Raw genomic sequence first — 19,391 nt, 5'->3', positions numbered from 1 at the left:
CCTAGAAAATTGAACATTTTCACAATATTTTAATGGTCTGAGATTTTAAGCAGAATCAGAATCATTTTTATTTGCTTCATTTGGGGTTTTTCAGAAGCTGTAAGCCCTTCTCATCAAAATTATAACACAACAACAATAACATTTCTATAGTACTTTTCTCCCATAGGACTCAAAGCGCTTAGGCTGTCTCAGATTCAGTAAGTGGTAGTAGGATGACGTATTAACACAGATAATAAAGTTATATTTCTGAAAATGCCCAACTGAACAGGTGGGTTTTCAGTCTGGATCTAAACATGTCCAGAAATGGAGCGGTCCTGATCTGCAGAGGTAAGGAGTTCCATAATGTAGGAGCGGCATGACAGAAGGCTCTGTGGGTCTACATGAAAAGGGCGCCGGTAAAAAAGGGCGCCTGGTGGAGCCCATATATACCAACTTCGGCTACAAAAAAGACGCCTGGTGTAGCCCATATAAACTTCGGCTACAAAAAAGGCGCCTGGTGAAGCCCATATAAAAACTTCGGCTACAAAAAAACTCCGGGATGTGTTAATTACTATTCCCCCTCCAGGCCGCCATGGATAGTGGAGGAATGAAATAATTCGGCTTTCAGCACTTGTAGCCCATATAAAAACTTAGGCTAGAAAAAAAGGCAATAATATGGGCTACAAAGGGGCACCATACTGTAGCCGAAAAAAATACGGGCTACAAAGGGGAGCCCGCTTGTAGCCGAAAACCTTGTAGCCGAAAAAATATGGGCTACAAAGGGGAGCCTGCTTGTAGCCTATATCAAAACTTGGGCGCCGTTTTCTACACCTTGTAGCCCATATTTCCAGAAATAACATTGATGTCTATGGCGGCGCCCTTTTCATACAGGCAGCTCGGGCGCCCTTTTCAACCGATCCCGGCTTTGTGTCTGAAAGTTTCCAAGTGGACTCTGGGTATGACTAGATTATTAAAACATGTGGATCTGAGATTGGCGGCATTGCTACTCAGCTGTAACATTTCCTTCATGTATCCAGGGCCTAGTTTATGTAGGGATTTAAATGTCAATAGGCCGATCTTGAATAGGATCCTCCATTTTATAGATAGCCAGTGATGGGAGTGCAGGACTGGCGTTATGTGGCACTCACGGGGTTGGTTATTTAACCATCTGGCAGCAGTATTCTGTATCAGCTGACTGTAGGAGAAACAAGTCCTTGTTTTGAAGGCCGGTGTAGAGAGCATTACAATAGCCCAGTAAGGATGTAATGAAGGCATGAACTAATGTTGGCAGATCTTCTGGGGCAGGCCCGGATTTACATCACAGAAGCCTATAGGCACAGTTGTCCTGACACTTTAGACTCCGCTTTCCATGGACCTACAAACCCCCACTGAACCACACCAGAAGTGTGCTGGCTGGCCCAGCTCTCACCTCTCCCTTACTTCCCTTGCCAGGTGTAGGTAGCTACAGGTTCCCCTTTGTAATAGGTAGACAGAGGTATCCTCAGTATTAGGTAGCCAGAGGTGTCCCTGACTGAAGGTAGATCTCAGACTGCTGAGAACAGGGTAAGTAACTTCTCATTTACACTCTCACCAGGACTCTGCACAGGGAAGGAGGAAGGGAGTCATTTAGGCAGGGAAGTGAGCTGCCTTACCACCATCAGGCTCCTGTAGGCACCTGCCTACATTGCCTTATGGTAAATCCGGCCCTGTTCTGGGGTGGTGAATGGCCTGATATATCTTGCTTTCTAAGTATAGAGTCTAATTCATATATTAGTTTCACTTTTTAAGTTGAATTGCTGACTTACATGGACTTTTGCACAATATTCTAATTTTTCAATTTTTACCTGTACAAACAGATAAATGAATTCTAATGTTTTATCTAATTTATGCCTTTTGATTTTTCAGGCCAGTGCTTGATAAAGAAGTCCCACCAACCCTCGGGGTGCTCCACATCCTTGCACAAGAGAATGCCAACAATGTCAGTAATAGTAAGTTTTTTTTTTCAATACTTCTCGTGTCTGACTGTTAGATATGTTAGGTATGGTCAGAATGATCAAATACCAAATCAGACGGCATCTTGACTTCCCCCTAGTAACTTTGAATTTCAGGTGGAATTCAGCAGAATTTGCAGTTGCTATTATTCAGCTATTATACAGTCACACACCAGAAAGGTTACTGTAAGTCAGTAGAGATGGCCTGAACAGTTCCCAGCGAACTTCCGTGGTTCGCGTTCACGGAGAACCGGGAACTATTCTGGAAGTTTGATTCGCCCCATAGTGCATCATCAGGGTCAACTTTGACCCTCTACATCCCAGTCAGCAGGCACATTGTAGCCAATCAGGCTACAAACCCTCCTGGAGCCCCCCCTTCCCCCCTTATAAAAGGCAGGCAGCCTCAGGCATTGGACTCACTCGTGTGCCTGCAATAATTAGAGAAGGGAAAGCTGCTGCAGACTTTCATATGCAAAGCTTAGTTAGGCTCTTGTAGGCTTCTTAGTTTGCTCCTTACTGATTCTTATTGCTAAAAAAAGCACCCCTCAACTGCTCTTTTGAGAGCTAATCTTGTTCTTGTGATCCAATTTGTTTGTGTGTGTCCCACTGACACTTGTGTTGCATAGACAGCCTCGGTAATTCCTACTGTGTGTGCCACTGCCAGCCAGGCCCTGCACATTCAGTGACTACCTGTGTGTGTGACAGGTGCACATCGTAATACCCATCACTGCATATACCTACCTGTTGTTCACAGTGTACCCACCTGCCTACGTTATGTTAGGATTCCTCCTGTGACGTGTTCTGTCCATTGCAGGTGGGGCCGCAAGTGGACAGTTCTGGTTTGTCAGTCTGCATTCGGTTGTGCATTCGCAGTGAGTCACTTTGTCATTTGCAATTGCTCTGCAGTTCTGGACAGCTCAGAATACTGTCATTATTCCACTAATGGATAGCCCTGGATTTCCTGCATGCATGTTCTTGCATAGTACTGCATGCATGTGTTATGATGGTCTTTCAGCTAGAAAATGGTGTTCAGGCCAGCACAGGATTGAATGATTACCATTCAGCTGTGTGGAGATTTGCATCTCTGCTCTCATTGGATGACCTCAGTATAAAGGTTTGCTTCCTGCTAGCGTGCTACGCCCATCATAGTCTCAGCTCTGTCTAAGCTGTTACTGGGTCCCTTGATATTGTAAAATATATTCCTTGTCTTAGTTCAGTTATCCTGTGGAGCTATGTTATGCATTTCCCATGGGGACATATATACGTACTCCTTCTAGTCCCGAGATTTTGTATTGCCTAGCCTTGTTTGCGGTATTGCTCCTGAGCCTAGCCAGTGTTCCTTGCTTATGTTATATATCGGTTCATCGCCGATATATACTTATGTTAGTCAGTCATTTGTAGTTTCATTGATAGCTGTAAATTGTAATACGCTAGGAAATCATATGTATTGTATATTTGTCTATGTATTATGTTTGCCTGCCTTTGATTCTGCTATTTCCTGACTATTCTGTCCTGTCCTTGTGAGGTAGCCATTGCTGTGGTTGCTATTGGTTACGTCACTCTTGTCTTTGTGAATGCTTGCTGTCACTGAGATAGTGACTAGATTAGCAAGCATTCATTCTGTCAGCCTCTGTCCTCCTAGTCCTGTCCTTGCGAGGTAGCCATTGTTGTGGTTGCTATTGGCTACCTCACTCCAGTCTGTCTTGTATCTGTCTGAATGTTTGCTATCGCAAGAGCAGAGCAACAATGCGCTGCGCTGTCATTGCATCTTATCAGAGGCCCAGAGCTGCAGTTGCTCAGGGCAGCCTGTGTAGCCTCTTCCGTAATTCAGCTCTCAGCCTTGTTATGCTGGCTGGTCAGAAAATATGACCCCGCAGCGTTACACGTGAGCACACGCAGTGTCACTGTGCCTGTCCGGTACCTGTCTGTGTGTGACAGGTGCACATTGTAATACCCATCACTGCATATACCTACCTGTTATTCACAGTGCATCCACCTACCTACGTGAGCGCATGCAGTGTCACTGTGCCTGTCCGGTACCTGTCTGTGTGTGACAGGTGCACATTATAATACCCATCACTGCATATACCTACCTGTTATTCACAGTGCATCCACCTACATACGTGAGTGCATGCAGTGTCACTGTGCCTGTCCGGTACCTGTCTGTGTGTGACAGGTGCACATTGTAATACCCATCACTGCATATACCTACCTGTTATTCACAGTGCATCCACCTACCTACGTGAGCGCATGCAGTGTCACTGTGCCTGTCCGGTACCTGTCTTTGTGTAACAGGTGCACATTGTAATACCCATCACTGCATATACTTACCTACGTGTTATTCACAGTGCACCCACCTACATACGTGTGTGCATGCAGTGTCACTGTGCCTGTCCGGTACCTGTCTTTGTGTGACAGGTGCACATTGTAATACCCATCACTGCATATACCTTAAGGAAGGAATACATAAATTGGCCTCAAGCACCGTTGCAATCAAACGTCCAATCATTAACTCTTTATTGTACGATCAATTATCAAGTTACAAGTAGGCTCCTTTATGGAACCAATACACAGATAGCATTAAAAACTGTTTCTGCGCAGAATTCAGTATATTTTAAAACCAAAGAGCCTTCCCACATATCCCCCAGATGTTCAATCTAGGCTTGTGTGCATGGAGTCTGTCAAAAGGACTCTTATGCTCCATGCACGCAAGCCCAGGCTGCCTAGCTGTCACTTAACAGCACACCACCATACACACAGCAGCTGCTTTCCCCGTAATGGGGATGAGTCCTTTTGTTGTTTGCAAAAAAGCTGCAGCATAAAGCATTGGCCGGCTAAGCACTAACACAGTTCCACAAGGCTTTGCAAGCAGTTAGGAAGCAATACTAGACAAGCATCACTCCTCCAATCATATGTCAGTATACTTGCGCCAGCCTGTTGACCGTGTCCTTTTTAGGATGGTGGGCACACAACACATGCTCTCCTCGGCGGGACATGACTCTGTCGTGGTCTCTTCTGGAATTTGCATGCAACGCGGACATGCCCAGAGTGTCCTCACACATACAGGGCACCTTGGCTTAGACATGCCGGCTGACAGTGTCGGCGTTAGGCAGTGGGGACGCTTGACTAACGGAGTGCGGCAATAGGCTCCTCCCACGATGCATTTTGCATCACATGATGCTTCTTCAGGGCGTGGCTTAGGGGTACTGAATCCATTGTTTTATAGGAGAGCTGAATTGCTTACTAGTATGACTCACCAGCCTCTCTGCTGATGTCATTGTTGTTCATGTCAACAAACTTATAGAGGAAACAAGATAGAGGAAAAGGAAAAAACTACAAGGGGAGGGGGTGGCAACGGAGAACAGCTCAGATGGAGAATGGTGGAGGGTAACAAGGAGCAACAGATTGTACCGGGAGAACTTTTGAATTTAGATCCCTCAGGGGTAGTGATAAATCTATCCACCTTGCAACTCAACAACAATCATATTGAGGTGCTGTTTAAGGGATTATCTTTATCCCCCACCGCCACTGGTGACACCTTTGAAATCTATAAGGATGTCAACCAATTCCTAAGGAAGGTAATGTTAAAATTGCACCATAAGTGGAAATCCATTGGTTGTGGTGGAGAACAAAGCACAAAAAAAAATCTGGGTGACTTGAACCAGCAGGGAACCCTGAGAGCAGAAGATAGGGAGGCGATTATAAACCTACAAATTCTCCTCGATGAAGGAGGTGACGTCATTGATGAGGACGACAATCAGGGAACATGTGCCCCACTCACCACATCTTTACGTAAACGTGCAACTACTATGCCCCCCCTGTCAAACAACCGACATCTGTCGGTATTCCTTGAAACTCTGAACAATGAATTAAAAAACAAAAATTGGGATAGGAATTCTGTCAATTTAAATAATTTAACAGCAGCACAAAGAAAAGCAGTAGATGAATTAAAGGAAGCCCCAAACTTAATCATCAAACCAATTGATAAGGGGGGGCAATATCGTACTACTTAATGAGAGTGACTATGTGAGTGAAGCAATGAGGCAACTGTCTGATGAAAATACGTATGAAAGACTGACAAGTAATCCTTTTCCACAAATAAAAGATAAGAACAACCATTGGGTTGATGAGGCACGTGAAAAGCAGATTATTACCCGTGAGGAATGGGAGTACCTGCTAGTCACAAATTACAATGTACCAACAATTTATTTTATTCCAGAAATCCATAAAAACCCGGTCAACCCACCGGGTCGCCCGATAGTATCGGGGTGCGGAGGACCTTGTGAAAGACTGGGTAGACTAATTGATGAAAAATTAAAACCTCTAGTTATGCAACTCCCATCATATGTAAAGGACAGTCGAGATGTCCTCAAGGTGCTGGAGGACTTCTCCGTTCCCCCTGGGTCCCTCCTTGTTGGGATCGACATGGAATCGTTGTACATGTCGATCCCACATGAGGAGGGGCTCAGGGCAGCTGACTTTTTTCTTGAGGAAAGCTGTTATGAAGCAGCTGAACATAATGATATGCTACTTTGGGCATTGAGCCTGGTGCTAAAATTTAACTGTTTTAAGTTCAATGGCAGGTACTACAGACAGGTCAGGGGAACGTCGATGGGGGTGGCATGTGCCCCGGCATATGCATGTCTGCATCTTGGGCTCTGGGAGAGGCAAGATGTCTTCCCAGACCCAGAATTCAGGGCACATTTCGCCCTCTGGCTTTGTTTTATAGATGATGTGCTGGTAGTGTGGAGGGGCACAGAATCGGCACTCTCAGCTTATATATATAAGTTGAATGGCAAAAGGCGAAACATTCATCTCACATACACTGTGAGTGATGTGGAGATGTTGTTTCTTGACCTTCGGTTAAAGGTGGAGGAGGGATGAATTTCCACCTCCACCTATCGGAAGCCGACGGCGGGGGATAGTGTCCTCCACACTGCCAGCCATCATTCCCTGCCCTGATACGGTCCATTCCATATAGTCAATTCCTGCGCATTCGCAGGAATTGTTCGACTGACAACCAGTTTAGGACTGAATCGAGAGAGATGTACTCCAGATTCAGGGAGCGGGGTTATTCACATAGAATCTTAAAATCAGCGGTCAAAAAAAGCATGGAGTAATGCAAGAACTGACATATTGTCATCTAAGTCAATGTGTGACAATCCAAAAGAGAGTCATTTGAGGATAATCACTCCCTATGGGTCTCTATGGGAAGAGCTGCGACAGCTCTTGGAGAAACACTGGGGCATTCTAAGGACAACCCTGACATTGAAAAAATAGTGGGGCCATGACCGGTGTTGACAGCAAAGAGGGCACCAAATTTAAAAGACAAACTAGTGAGGAGTGAATTTAAACTGACGAGGGAGGGAAGTGAATGGTTACGAGGTAGATCAGGTAGGGGTATGTTTAAGTGCGGGAAATGTAAAATCTGCCCATATATAGATACAACGAAAACATTCACAAAAACCAATGGTGATTGTACATATAAAATTAACGGTTTTATGAACTGTGATACCGAAAGAGTGATCTACGTAATGGAGTGCCCATGTAAGTTAATGTATGTGGGCAAAACTAGAAGAGATTTCAAATCAAGAATTTTAAAACATTTTAGGGAGTTTGAGGAGGGGGAAGTGGAAATGCCATTATACAAGCACTATAGAAAACAACATGGAGCCTCACTGAAGGGTACAAAAGTGAAAGCCATATATTAGTTGAATCTATCTGAAAGGAGGGGAGACTTTGATGACGTACGTTTAGGAAAGGAGTCCATGTGGATCTATAGATTGGACACTGTGGAGCCGCATGGCTTCTATTCAGATTTAAATCTGACCCCCTTCCTACGTCAAATGGCCTATAAACGATAAGGAGAAAAAGGACATAATTATATATGTATAGGTATAAAAAATAAAATTAAAATCAAAATATATACCCTGAAAAGAGGCCCGCAGTCACTTGTCCCCAAAACATTTAATGCTGCCTCTGTGGTTGCAGCCCAATGGGAATTAGTAAGCTAAATGCATGAGTGCAAGCATGACTGATACAGGTGAATATATATGTGAAAACAGTCAGTTTAATTGTAATATAGAAAAAGCCCACGAGGTGGCGCCAGAGAGAAGAAAAGTGTTGGTATATGTTGCTACGATCCGAAATGTTACTATTATTAAAAAAGAAAATTCTTTTGATTTATAAAAACGAAATTGATCAAAATAAATGAACTAAAGGAAATGTGACTGTGAAATTGGATTATTCTCTTTGGGAACAACTGTGTAAAGAATGGTGGGAGCAATAAAGTTTGTTGACATGAACAACAATGACATCAGCAGAGGCTGGTGAGTCATACTAGGAAGCGATTCAGCTCTCCTATAAAACAATGGATCCAGTACCCCTAAGCAACGCCCTGAAGAAGCGTCATGTGACGCGAACCGCGTCGGTGGGAGGAGCCTATCGCAGATCCACGCTAGTCAAGCGTCCCCACTGCCTAACGCCGACACTGTCAGCCAGCATGTCTAAGCCACACTACGCCAGCCCAGGCAAACTGTGCTTGTCCCAGAGCCAAGGGGCCCTGTATGTGTGAGGACACTCTGGGCACGTCCACGTTGCATGCGAATTCCGAAAGCGACCACGGCAGAGTTGGGTCCCGCCGAGGAGAGCATGCGTTGCATGCCCACCATCCTAAAAAGGACAGTATCAGACACCAGGATGCGAGAGGACATGCGGAGCAAGTGAGGGAAGGACACGGTCAACAGGTTGGCGCAAGTATACTGACATATGATTGGAGGAATGATGCTTGTCTAGTATTGCTTCCTAACTGCTTGCAAAGCTTTGTGGAACTGTGTTAGTGCTTAGCCGGCCAATGCTTTATGCTGCAGCTTTTTTGCAAACAACAAAAGGACTCATCCCCATTAGGGGGAAAGCAGCTGCTGTGTGTATGGTGGTGTGCTGTTAAGTGACAGCTAGGCAGCCTGGGCTTGCGTGCATGGAGCATAAGAGTCCTTTTGACAGACTCCATGCACACAAGCCTAGATTGAACATCTGGGGGATATGTGGGAAGGCTCTTCGGTTTTAAAATAAACTGCATTCTGCGCAGAAACAGTTTTTAATGCTATCTGTGTATTGGTTCCTTAAAGGAGCCTACTTGTAACTTGATAATTGATCATGCAATAAAGAGTTAATGATTGGACCAAGATGAAACGGTGCTTGAGGCCAATTTGTGTATCCCTTCCTTATGTTATTTATATTGGCTGCGCCAATGTCCAAGTGAATAAGTAGATGTCATTGCACGGTTGGACTGTAATTCTATGGTAAACCCCAATTTTTTATATCACTGCATATACCTACCTGCTGTTCATAGTGCACCCACCCACCTACCTACGTGAGCGCATGCAGTGTCACTGTGCCTGTCCAGTACCGGTCTGTGTGTGACAGGTGCACATTATAATACCCATCACTACATTTACCTACCTGTTGTTCACAGTGCACCCACCTACCTACGTGAATGCACACAGTGTGATATACCACTCCGTGCATACCTGTTAACTGCACCTGTGTGACTGCACATTGTATTAGTCAAGTCAGTGCATACCTTTCACTTCATTCCCCCCCCAATATGGACACAACAAAAGGCAGAGGCAGGCCACCTGGCAGATCTGTTCGAGGTTGCGCTGTCGTGATTTCGTGCGGCCCTCAACCAAAGTACAGTGTTCAGGAGAAGGCGCGTGCCATCAAACCCCAATATTGTCAGTACTTAGTTGACTATTTAACACAGAACACCTCATCTTCCTCCGCTTCCACACAGAAGCATGACATATCTTCCTCCTCCTGCTCTGTGTGTGTTATTTTGTAATGGATCATGTGTGTGTGTGTGATGTGTGTTAACTTTCACTGGATCCTGCGTGTGTCTATGTGTGTGTGTGTGTGTGTGTGTGTGTACGTGCATGCGTGCACGTGTGTGTGTGTGTGTGTGCGTGCGTGCGTGCGTGCGTTAAAGTGCACTGGACCCAGGACCTTTTTCCGTTTAATCCTCCCCATGAGAGAGGTTTGTAACGCAGTGTGCCATTGAGGGGAGCGCCAGTGCTTGTGGGCGGCTGCTCCCGTAGCCCCTCTGGAGTGTGCCAAAGCGATTCAGAGTTCAAAGAGTCCACCTCTGGAACATGTTTCCATCTGTTGCTATGCATGTTGGGAGATGTAGTCCGACCATACATCACTTTGGCGAGAGATGTACTCACATCTACGAACTACAGCTCCCAGAATGCATTGCAACGACCAGGAGCACATTCCACAGGTAAAATCTTTGAACTCCCGGTCACAGCGGACTCCCGCGATGCAGCCCACATAGATGGAAGGCTAGAAAAGCAGCCTCCCATAGTTAAGCAAGGACAATTCCCCCCCCCCTCTCCCCTGCCATGGTACAGGAGGTATGCTTTATGGAGGGGGAGGTTTCATGTCCAGGCTGCAAGTTGACTTTTTGTATAGGGTGACACTGGCTCACATTTGCGAGTTCACAGGCAGACGCTGTCTGGTAAGAAAAGAGGGCGTGACTTGGGGGTGCGGCTTGTAGTGAAGGGTGGGGTTTAGGGCGCCAGAATGTCTGTGCCTATAGGCTCCTGAACTGTAAATCCGGCCCTGGGGCAACCGCATGGCCTGCACGCCCCTAGACATGGGGCTGAAAGAAATATGAGAGGAAGGAGGGCTCAATACCAGCAGGGAAATACAGGAGGAAGAGAGGGGACTATTAAACCACCCCAGAAAATAAAAATCATAGATGTCTCTATCAGTAGGCAAAGAGGCAAACATAAGGAGACGCAGAGCAGCAAACACTATGTGGGGAACACAGGGTCTGCTATGTGGGGGAAAAGCACAGTGGTCACTAGAAAGGGACACTGCACAGGTACAAATGTATAAAGTACAGCAGAAAAGCTATTTAACCCCCCTGGCGGTATGAAAAATTCCGCCAGGGGGCAGCGCAGCAGTTTTTTTTTTTTCTTTTAAATCATGTAGCGAACCCAGGGCTCGCTACATGATAGCCGCTGCTCAGCGGCATCCCCCCGCCCGCTTCGATCGCCTTCGGCCATGGCGACGGGGCGGGATGATGTCAGTGACGTCAGGACGTCATTGGGAGTCCCGATCCACCCCTCGGCGCTGCCTGGAACTGATTGGCCAGGCAGCGCACGGGGTCTGGGGGGGGGGGGGGGCGCGCCGCAACGGCCGGCGGCGATCAGTGTGCTGGTGCAGCTAGCAAAGTGCTAGCTGCGTCCAGCAAAAAAAAAATTATGTAAATCGGCCTAGCCGGGCCTGAGCGGAACCCTCCGGCGGCTTACCCCGTGTCACACACCTGGTTACCGCTAAGGAGGTTAAGGGACATACAGCAGAGAGATTGAGCATTATAAGAAAGGCACTATAGAGGGTAACATATTGGCCAGCTACTTTAAAGGATACCCGAGGTGACATGTGACAGGATGAGAGAGACATGTGTATGTACAGTGCCTAGCACACAAATAACTAGGCTGTGTTCCTTTTTTTATTTCTCTGCCTGAAAGAGTTAAATATCAGGTATGTAAGTGGCTGACTCAGTCCTGACTCAGACAGGAAGTGACTACAGTGTGACCCTCACTGATAGGAAATTCCAACTATAAAACACTTTCCTATCAGAAAATGGCTTCTGAGAGCAAGAAAGAGATACAAAGGGCCAATAGTTCATACATTTTAGCTCTTGCATACTTTAATGAATGTGTCATTGAGCAATAAAACTTAAAAGTAGAAAACTTAAAAAATACATTTACACATAAAATAAAACTGTGGATTATTTTAAAAAATCCATTTTAGAAGGAAGATAGATAAACAATCATTTATGTAATTAGTTTATTTTTGCTTCGGGTGTCCTTTAATAAGGACAACTAAAAGGGAGACACATGGGCACATATGCAATGTCCTTTTTTCCTAAGTTATCTCCTAGGTGATCGTTTTTCATCTTCTCTTTAAAATAACTTTTCAGCATTTCACAATTAAAAAAAAAAATTGTCAAAAGTAGTAGAAACAGTACTATAAAAATGGTGCATTTTCTTGCATGCTGGGGGTTTAACCTCCCTGGCGGTGCATTTCTGTCTGGAATTATGAGTCAAAAGCGGTACATTTATTTCAAGAATTTTAGGTCTATAATTTTTCAGTCATAGCTCACCAAAATATGTCTGAATAAAAGCCTGGTAGACATTCTGCATGTAGATAAAAGAATGAAACACACATTTGTTGATTTAATTAAATTTATGAATAAACTTTAAAAATTGTGAAACTGCACAAATAAGTCAGGCAGAGAGTAGTCAAAATCCAGACAAAAATCAGTAACTGTAATTGGATATACTGTCATCCTGTGCTTTCAAATGAGCTTATCTGCCATCTGTGCCTTGGCAGTCAGGTGACAAGGTGACACGGGAGGGATAAAATTTTGTGAATATAGAGAAATGAGGAGGAATTAGACACACTATATATATATATATATATATATATATATATATATACACAGTGGGTTGCAACAAAAGTATTCTGCCCCCTTGAAGTTTTCCACATTTTGTCACATTACTGCCACAAACATGGATCAATTTTATTGTAATTCCATGTGAAAAACCAATACAAAGTAGTGTACACATGAGAAGTGGATCGGAAATCGTACATCATTCCAGACATTTTTTACAAATCAATAACTGCAAAGTGGTGTGTGCGTAATTATTCGGCCCCCTGAGTCAATACTTTGTAGAACCACCTTTTGCTGCAATTACAGCTGCCAGTCTTTTAGGGAATGTCTGTAACAGCTTTGCACATCTAGAGACTGAAATCCTTGCCCATTCTTCTTTGCAAAACAGCTACACAGTATATATACATAGACACACACACACATTACTGCTACAAACATGAATCAATTTTATTGGAATTCCATATGTATGATTTTCGAACCACTTCTCACGTGTACACCACTTTGTATTGGTCTTTCACGTGGAATTCCAATAAAATTGATGCATGTTTGTGGCATTAATGTGACAAAATGTGGAAAACTTCAAGGGGGCCGAATACTTTTGCAAGCCACTGTGTATATATATATATTTTATTTTACACACGAACAGAAATAGTAGCTATTTTGAGGGTGTGTTAAGTAGCTTGTGGCAGCAGCGCATAACGGAGTGAACCCTGGTGGTGGTGGTGGGAACACAGACAGGAGGTTTAATGCAGGAGCAGAAGGACATACATGGCAGCAGGCAGTCTAGGCCATGGCACCTAGCGGTGTTACCACAGCACCTACAGAAAAACCAGGCCAAATTTGCAGGGAACTGAAGGTTGATGTTGTTCAAAAATAACTCCCAGGCACCTCATGTCCTCCTGTCGCTGACAATAGGTGCCTGGAACACTTTTGCAACCCACTGTGTATTTAAACAAAACAAGAACCCCCCCCCCCCCCCCTAAAAAAAAATGGCCCTAGACAATAGATACATAGACATATGCTCTTGACCTAGGTTAGAGATTAGATTGTGAGCACCTCTGAGGAACAGTTATGTGACAAGGCAATACTCTGTGCAGTGCTGTGTTAAATGTCAGTGCTATATAAATACATTTAGGCATATAAATATGAAAAAACAGCCTGCCTGCACTGATCAGCAGCTGGCAGGCTGTTCGCTGTGCCCTGCTATGTTTATTGACAGGAGAGAGCGCTTGTGTGAGCTCCTGTCAAATCCCACCTCTCGCGAGATGACACCATAAGGCACGTGGAGGAACTTTGCCACCACCATATGGCGTTAAGTCGTCTCAGTGTAGTTAAATATTGTCATAGCTGAAATAAAATTAAAAAAAAATAACCACAATATCAAAAATAGGGTTTAATTGCAAAATAAGATATTGTCAACATACATTGTACCAGCAACATACTTTGAGTTTTGTGTTAGACAGAATAAATAGCCACATAACATTTGTAGTCTTTCTCTACAACAACTCTTTTAATATTAAAACTATAGTAGGTGAAACCTGAGGAAAAAAAAAAAAAGAAAGCATGAAAACATATTGATATAAGTAAGGGTCATAGGTAGTGATAAAGTAATTGCTAAATCCATAGGGACATAGCCACAACAACCATGACTGGTCCATACAGTGAAACAATCTCTTGATGTGAATTTGTTGAAACTTTTGATGATTTATTATGCCATGTATCACGTAATGCAAATGATGATAAAGGATGATGATGATAACGTTGCTGGTAATTTTTCCTATTTTCTCATAATTTAGTTAAAAATGTCAAATGCGTCCCTGGACTACAGAACCCAGATCCCTCAGGATATTATTACCAAGATGCCTGGCAGTCGCTGACCTGTTCAAACCAACATTTTGACGAGCCAACCAGAGCAGCCAAATGTCTTTCTGGGAAGATAGTCTACATGTTTGGAGACTCCACCCTACGACAGTGGTGGGAATACCTTTTGAACTTTATACCAAGTAAGGCCTAACACAGTATAGACCATACACACTACAAATGTCATTAATTATTATTACTATTTATCAATATATCATCACCAACATTTTCTGTTGCACACAGTACACAACACACAATTACAAGGAGCATAGATACATGGGAAGCAGGAAGAAAGGGCCTCGGTTGCTGGTGGATGATTTGGACACTGCCATAGGCGATAATGCAAATATCATTAATATGGCGCTCAAAGCAGAAATTAGGATGCCCGAGAAATCTTGTTTTCAACATTAGAACATTCAAGTTTTTGAAATATGGTTTTGAAACTTGTAACATTATAGTTTCTGTCATATTATTTCATTTGTATGTACACATTTTACCTTATTAATACCAAGCCAGTTTGCAGCAGGACAGCAGATGCTGGAGCTGTGAAATGTTTGGTGGAAATCTACTTCATATACTCTGGTACTACCCTAAACTTATATCTTTTTGGAAAGGAGTGCATTTCTGGTCAAAGAAATAAAATATCCACACTGTCGATCCCTTTCTCACCCGATGTTTACTTACTGCAAAATGTCCCCTTCTCTGTTAAATCCCACAAACATTAAATCCTAATTCATTTGATAAATAAGGCAAGAGCAGTAATCCCGATCTTGTGAAAATCTGATAAGCCCCCTACGCTAGCACAGTAGCTTCAGAAAATTGAGAAAATTGCTGAGATGGAGGAGATTGTTCTGGTTTTTCTAGACACAGAGCTGATTCTTATACAAAGATATGGGCAGTCTGGGTCAACTTTCAATATTCTGATGACTACAAGACCCTGATGGCTGCATCACCTCACATATAACTGGACCCTAAATACATTGAAACATACTACTTGACTTACTCCCCTATGTTGCGCAGTCTCCTGCCGAGCTGGGTTGGTTCATAGAGTTGTTTCATAAAGTTCATAAGGTTGGCTTATAAAATCGGTTTATAAAATGCATCTTTAGGATATGACCTTTTCTTTTCTCTTTCTTTATAAGTTTTCTTAAACTTTGATCTGATCTTTTCTCTGCTATAAATTTATCCTACACTAATTTTCAAGTTAACTACCTGACTTTACTCGTGTTCTATACAAGTGTTGAGATTTTTGCACAATGCTGGATTAATCTGGGTGATATCTCTCCTCAGCTTTTGAATATATTGTACTTTGGTATCTTATGTTGCTTTTTCTATACTTGCTATTGATTCTTGTATTTGGTTAACGTTTTCAATAAAAGCTTTTTTTTTAGAAAGACAATAGGGGAAGCCTCTGAACTATCTCGGGCTTTCCTCTACTAAGATGAGTTTGTAGTTTAAAGGAGTTATCCGGGTAATTTTAATAAAATAAACGCTACTTACCGGGGGCTTCCTCCAGCCCCAAGCTCCCAGGACCTCCCTCGCCGCATCTCTGCTCTCAGCTGTTTGCCGGAGCTCCGACCCGCTCCCCGGCGATGACGTCAATCACCGCCACGTGGGCCGGAGCAAACTGCGCAGGCGCAGAACTACTGAGCTTGCGCAGTCCGCTCCAGCCCACGTGGCGGTGATTGACAGCGCCGATCGCGCAGGCGCAGTACAGAGCGACCTCCAGGTCGCTCTGACGTCATCGCCGGGGACCGGGTCGGAGCTCCGATGAACGGATGAGAGCAGAGATGCGGCGAGGGAGGTCCTGGGAGCTTGGGGCTGGAGGAAGCCCCCGGTAAGTAGTGTTTATTTTATTAAAGTTGCCCGGATAACTCCTTTAAAGAGAACCAGAGACGTTGCAAAAAAGCTTTTATACATACCTGGGGCTTCCTCCAGCCCCATAAGCCTGGATCACTCCCACGCTGCCGTCCTCTGCTGCCTCTATCCACCGGTACCGGATCCCGTACTTTTGGCCAGTCGAGCCAGTCGACGCAAGCGCAGTGCGTCACTACCGGCGGACGCAGCCAATTGTACGCAAGAGCAGGAACTCTCTCCATATCCTTACGCATGCGCCTGCATAGTATAGAGGCGCATGCGTAAGGATATGGAGGGATTCCCTGCTCTTGCGTACAATTGGCCGCATCCGCTGGAAGTGACGGGACCCGGTAGCGGCGATAAAGGCAGCGGAGGACGGTGGCGTGGGAGCAATCCAGGCTTATGGGGCTGGAGGATGCCCCAGGTATGTATAAAAGCTTTTTCATTTTTTCAATGCTGTTCGTCTCTGGTTCCCTTTAAGGAATGCTTTATACAGTGTGTAATAAGATGTTGGCATTTTTAATATTATTATTTTACCAACACATACATACATTAACTCTGTAACATACAATTCCATTCTGTGTCTGAACTTTTAGCTCTTAAGGAGATCCATCTTCACGTGGCTCATCACAACACGGGTCCTCTGCTGGCTACAGATGCAGAAAATGACTATTTGGTCCAGTGGAGACCCCATCACAGGCCTCTACGCATGGAGATTCTTCGAGTAAATGATCTACATTATATTGCTTCAGAACTGGATGCACTGGGAGCCCATGAAAATTTTGTTATTGTGTTGAATTGCTGGAGCCACTTTCTGTCTTTCCCTGTAGGACGATACATAAAAAGGCTACATCAGATTCGGAAAGCGGTATCTCGGCTGCTAGAACGCAGCCCCAAAACAAAGGTCATCTTCAAGTCTGCCAACACTGGCTACCGGTACGAACATGGAAGTGATTGGTTGTCATTGCAGCTGGACCTTATAATGAGGGCCATGTTCTCGAAGTTGCCAGTGATCATTCTTGATGTGTGGCAGATGACCTCCTGCCACAGAGAACCGGAAAACCTCCACCCTCCAAGGATTATTATTAAAAATGAGGTGGACTTAATGCTGTCATTTATATGTCCTCAGTAAAGCTGAGCTAATGGTTTATATAATAACCAAGACCAGGGCAAGGAGGGATAGGGTCAGTTTGGCCTTAACCTGTTTTACTAACAAACTTTTTGCTAACAAACGTGTGAATGTTAGCAATCCTGCAACATTTAAACACTTAAAGATAACCTAAAGTAAAAAAAAAAAAATGAGATAAACTCACCTGGGGCTTCCCTCAGCCCCCTGCAGCTGATCGGTGCCCTCGCAGCTCCGGTCCGATGCCTCTGGACCCGCCGGCGAACACTTCCGGTTTGGCCGTCACTGGCCGACAGGCATGGGAACGCGAGTGATTGTTCGCGTTCCCAGCCTGTATATCGCCCCCTATGCTGCTATTGCGGCCAGGAGGTCGCAATAGCAGCATAGGGGGCGATATACAGGCTGGGAATGCGAACAATCACTTGCGTTCCCATGCCTGTCGGCCGGAGACGGCCAAACCGGAAGTCGTCGCCGGCGGGTCCAGAGGCATCGGAGCGGAGCTGCAAGGGCACCGATCGGCTGCAGGGGGCTGAGGGGAGCCCCAGGTGAGTTTATCTTATTTTTTTTTTTACTTTAGGTTCACTTTAAATTGAGAATCACTGGGAGAGAAAACAGAATCATTACAGTTTCATTAGTTAAAGATATCAGCTACTACAACCAGGAGGAGCAGGAAAATCCATCTCCATATTCATGTGCAGTATACAGTAGGTATCGGCGCAAACCCAAGATTTTCAAGGGGGGGGGGGATTCCTGAAAGGTCTCTTTCGGCAAGCCGCACACTACCGCACATGCATTTGGCCACAAAAGGGTGCCACTCTGGGGGGAGAGGAGGGAGGAGGGTGCCACTCTGGGTTGGTAGGAGGGGGTGGGTAAGAGGGTGCCATTGTGGGGGGAGAGGAGGAAGGAGAGTGCCACATGGGTGGTGGTAGGGTGCCACTTTGGGTGGGAGGAGGGTGCCACTCTGGGGGAGAGGATGTTGGCAACATGGGTGGCTGGTACTGTGCCACTTCGGGTGGGAGAAGGGTGCCACTCTGGGGGGAGAGGAGGGAGGAAGGTGCCATTCTGGGTGGTTAGGAGTGGGTGGGTAGTAGGGGGCCATTGTGAGGGGAGAGGAGGGTGCCACTCTGTGGGGTGAGGAGGGTGCCTACATGGGTGTGTGGTAGGGTGCCACTTTGGGTGGAAGAAGGGTGCCACTGGGGGGAGAGGAGAGAGGAGGGTGCCAACATAAGTGGGGTAAAGGGTGCCACTCTGGAAGGAGATGAGGGAGGAGGGTGACACTCTGTGGGGGTGTACTGGAGGGTGCCACTCTGGGTGGGTAGGAGTGGGTGGGTAGGAGGGTGCCATTGTGGAGGGAAAGGCTTGTGCCAACAAGAGTGGGTGGTAGGGTGCCACTTTGGGTTGGAGGATGGTGCCACTTTGGAAGGAGAGGAGGGTGCCAACATGAGTGGGTGGTAGAGTGCCATTTTGGGTGGAAAAAGGGTGCCACACTGGGGGGAGAGGCGGGTGCCAACATGGGTGGGGTGAAGGGTGCCACTCTGGGGGAGAGGAAGAAGGAGGGTGCCACTCTGGGGGGGTGGACTGGAGGGTGCCACTCTGTGGGGGTGGACTGGAGGGTGCCAGTGGGGAGAAAGGAAAAGCTTGAGGCACCTCCCACCGAAGTGTAATGCGGGGAGGGAGGCCGACATCACTGCTCCATCCCTTCATCAAGTGTCCCCTCCTGAGTCCCCTTGCAGAGAACGCGCAGCAGGCGTTTAGCTTACCTGTCTGTGCACTCCGGCTGGCTTCTTCGTTCTATTTCCTGTTTCGCATCATGGGAAACAGGAAATAGAATGAAGCTGGCCGGAGTACACAAACCGGTAAACGAAACGCCCGCTGCACATTCTCTGCAAGGAAACTCGGGAGGGGGCACTGATGGAGAGGTAAGGAGGCGTGCTGTCGGCCTCCCTCCTTGCATTACACTTCAGCAGCTGGTGACGTGATAATTTTGTTCCTCCACTGTGGGAAACAAGAAGCGGTCGCTGGATTGTTGGTTGAGTAACAAACATCCAATTATCCAAACCTTTGCATTTATAGTATTATTGATATAATGTACCCAGTGATTATTTGTGAGATG

The 19,391-nt window shown here is 45.4% G+C and overlaps 1 protein-coding gene across 3 annotated transcripts in view; it reads left to right on the top strand.

The window, feature by feature from the left end:
• Positions 1-17,427, top strand: part of LOC137562508 (NXPE family member 3-like) — a 106,649-nt gene extending 89,222 nt beyond the window's left edge. For all 3 annotated transcript variants that reach the window (XM_068273910.1, XM_068273909.1, XM_068273908.1), the window contains 3 exons: positions 1,885-1,967; positions 14,232-14,438; positions 16,749-17,427. In XM_068273910.1, coding sequence (XP_068130011.1) covers positions 1,885-1,967; positions 14,232-14,438; positions 16,749-17,284 — 826 coding nt within the window. In that variant the 3' untranslated portion in view covers positions 17,285-17,427. The remainder of the gene's footprint in view (positions 1-1,884; positions 1,968-14,231; positions 14,439-16,748) is intronic.
• The last annotated feature ends 1,964 nt before the right edge of the window (positions 17,428-19,391 follow it).

The sequence above is a fragment of the Hyperolius riggenbachi genome, chromosome 3 (assembly GCF_040937935.1).
Source record: "Hyperolius riggenbachi isolate aHypRig1 chromosome 3, aHypRig1.pri, whole genome shotgun sequence".
NCBI classification, from domain to species: Eukaryota; Metazoa; Chordata; class Amphibia; order Anura; family Hyperoliidae; genus Hyperolius; species Hyperolius riggenbachi.
Note: the sequence above shows the minus strand (reverse complement) of the source record. Positions and strands in the feature narration are given on the sequence as shown.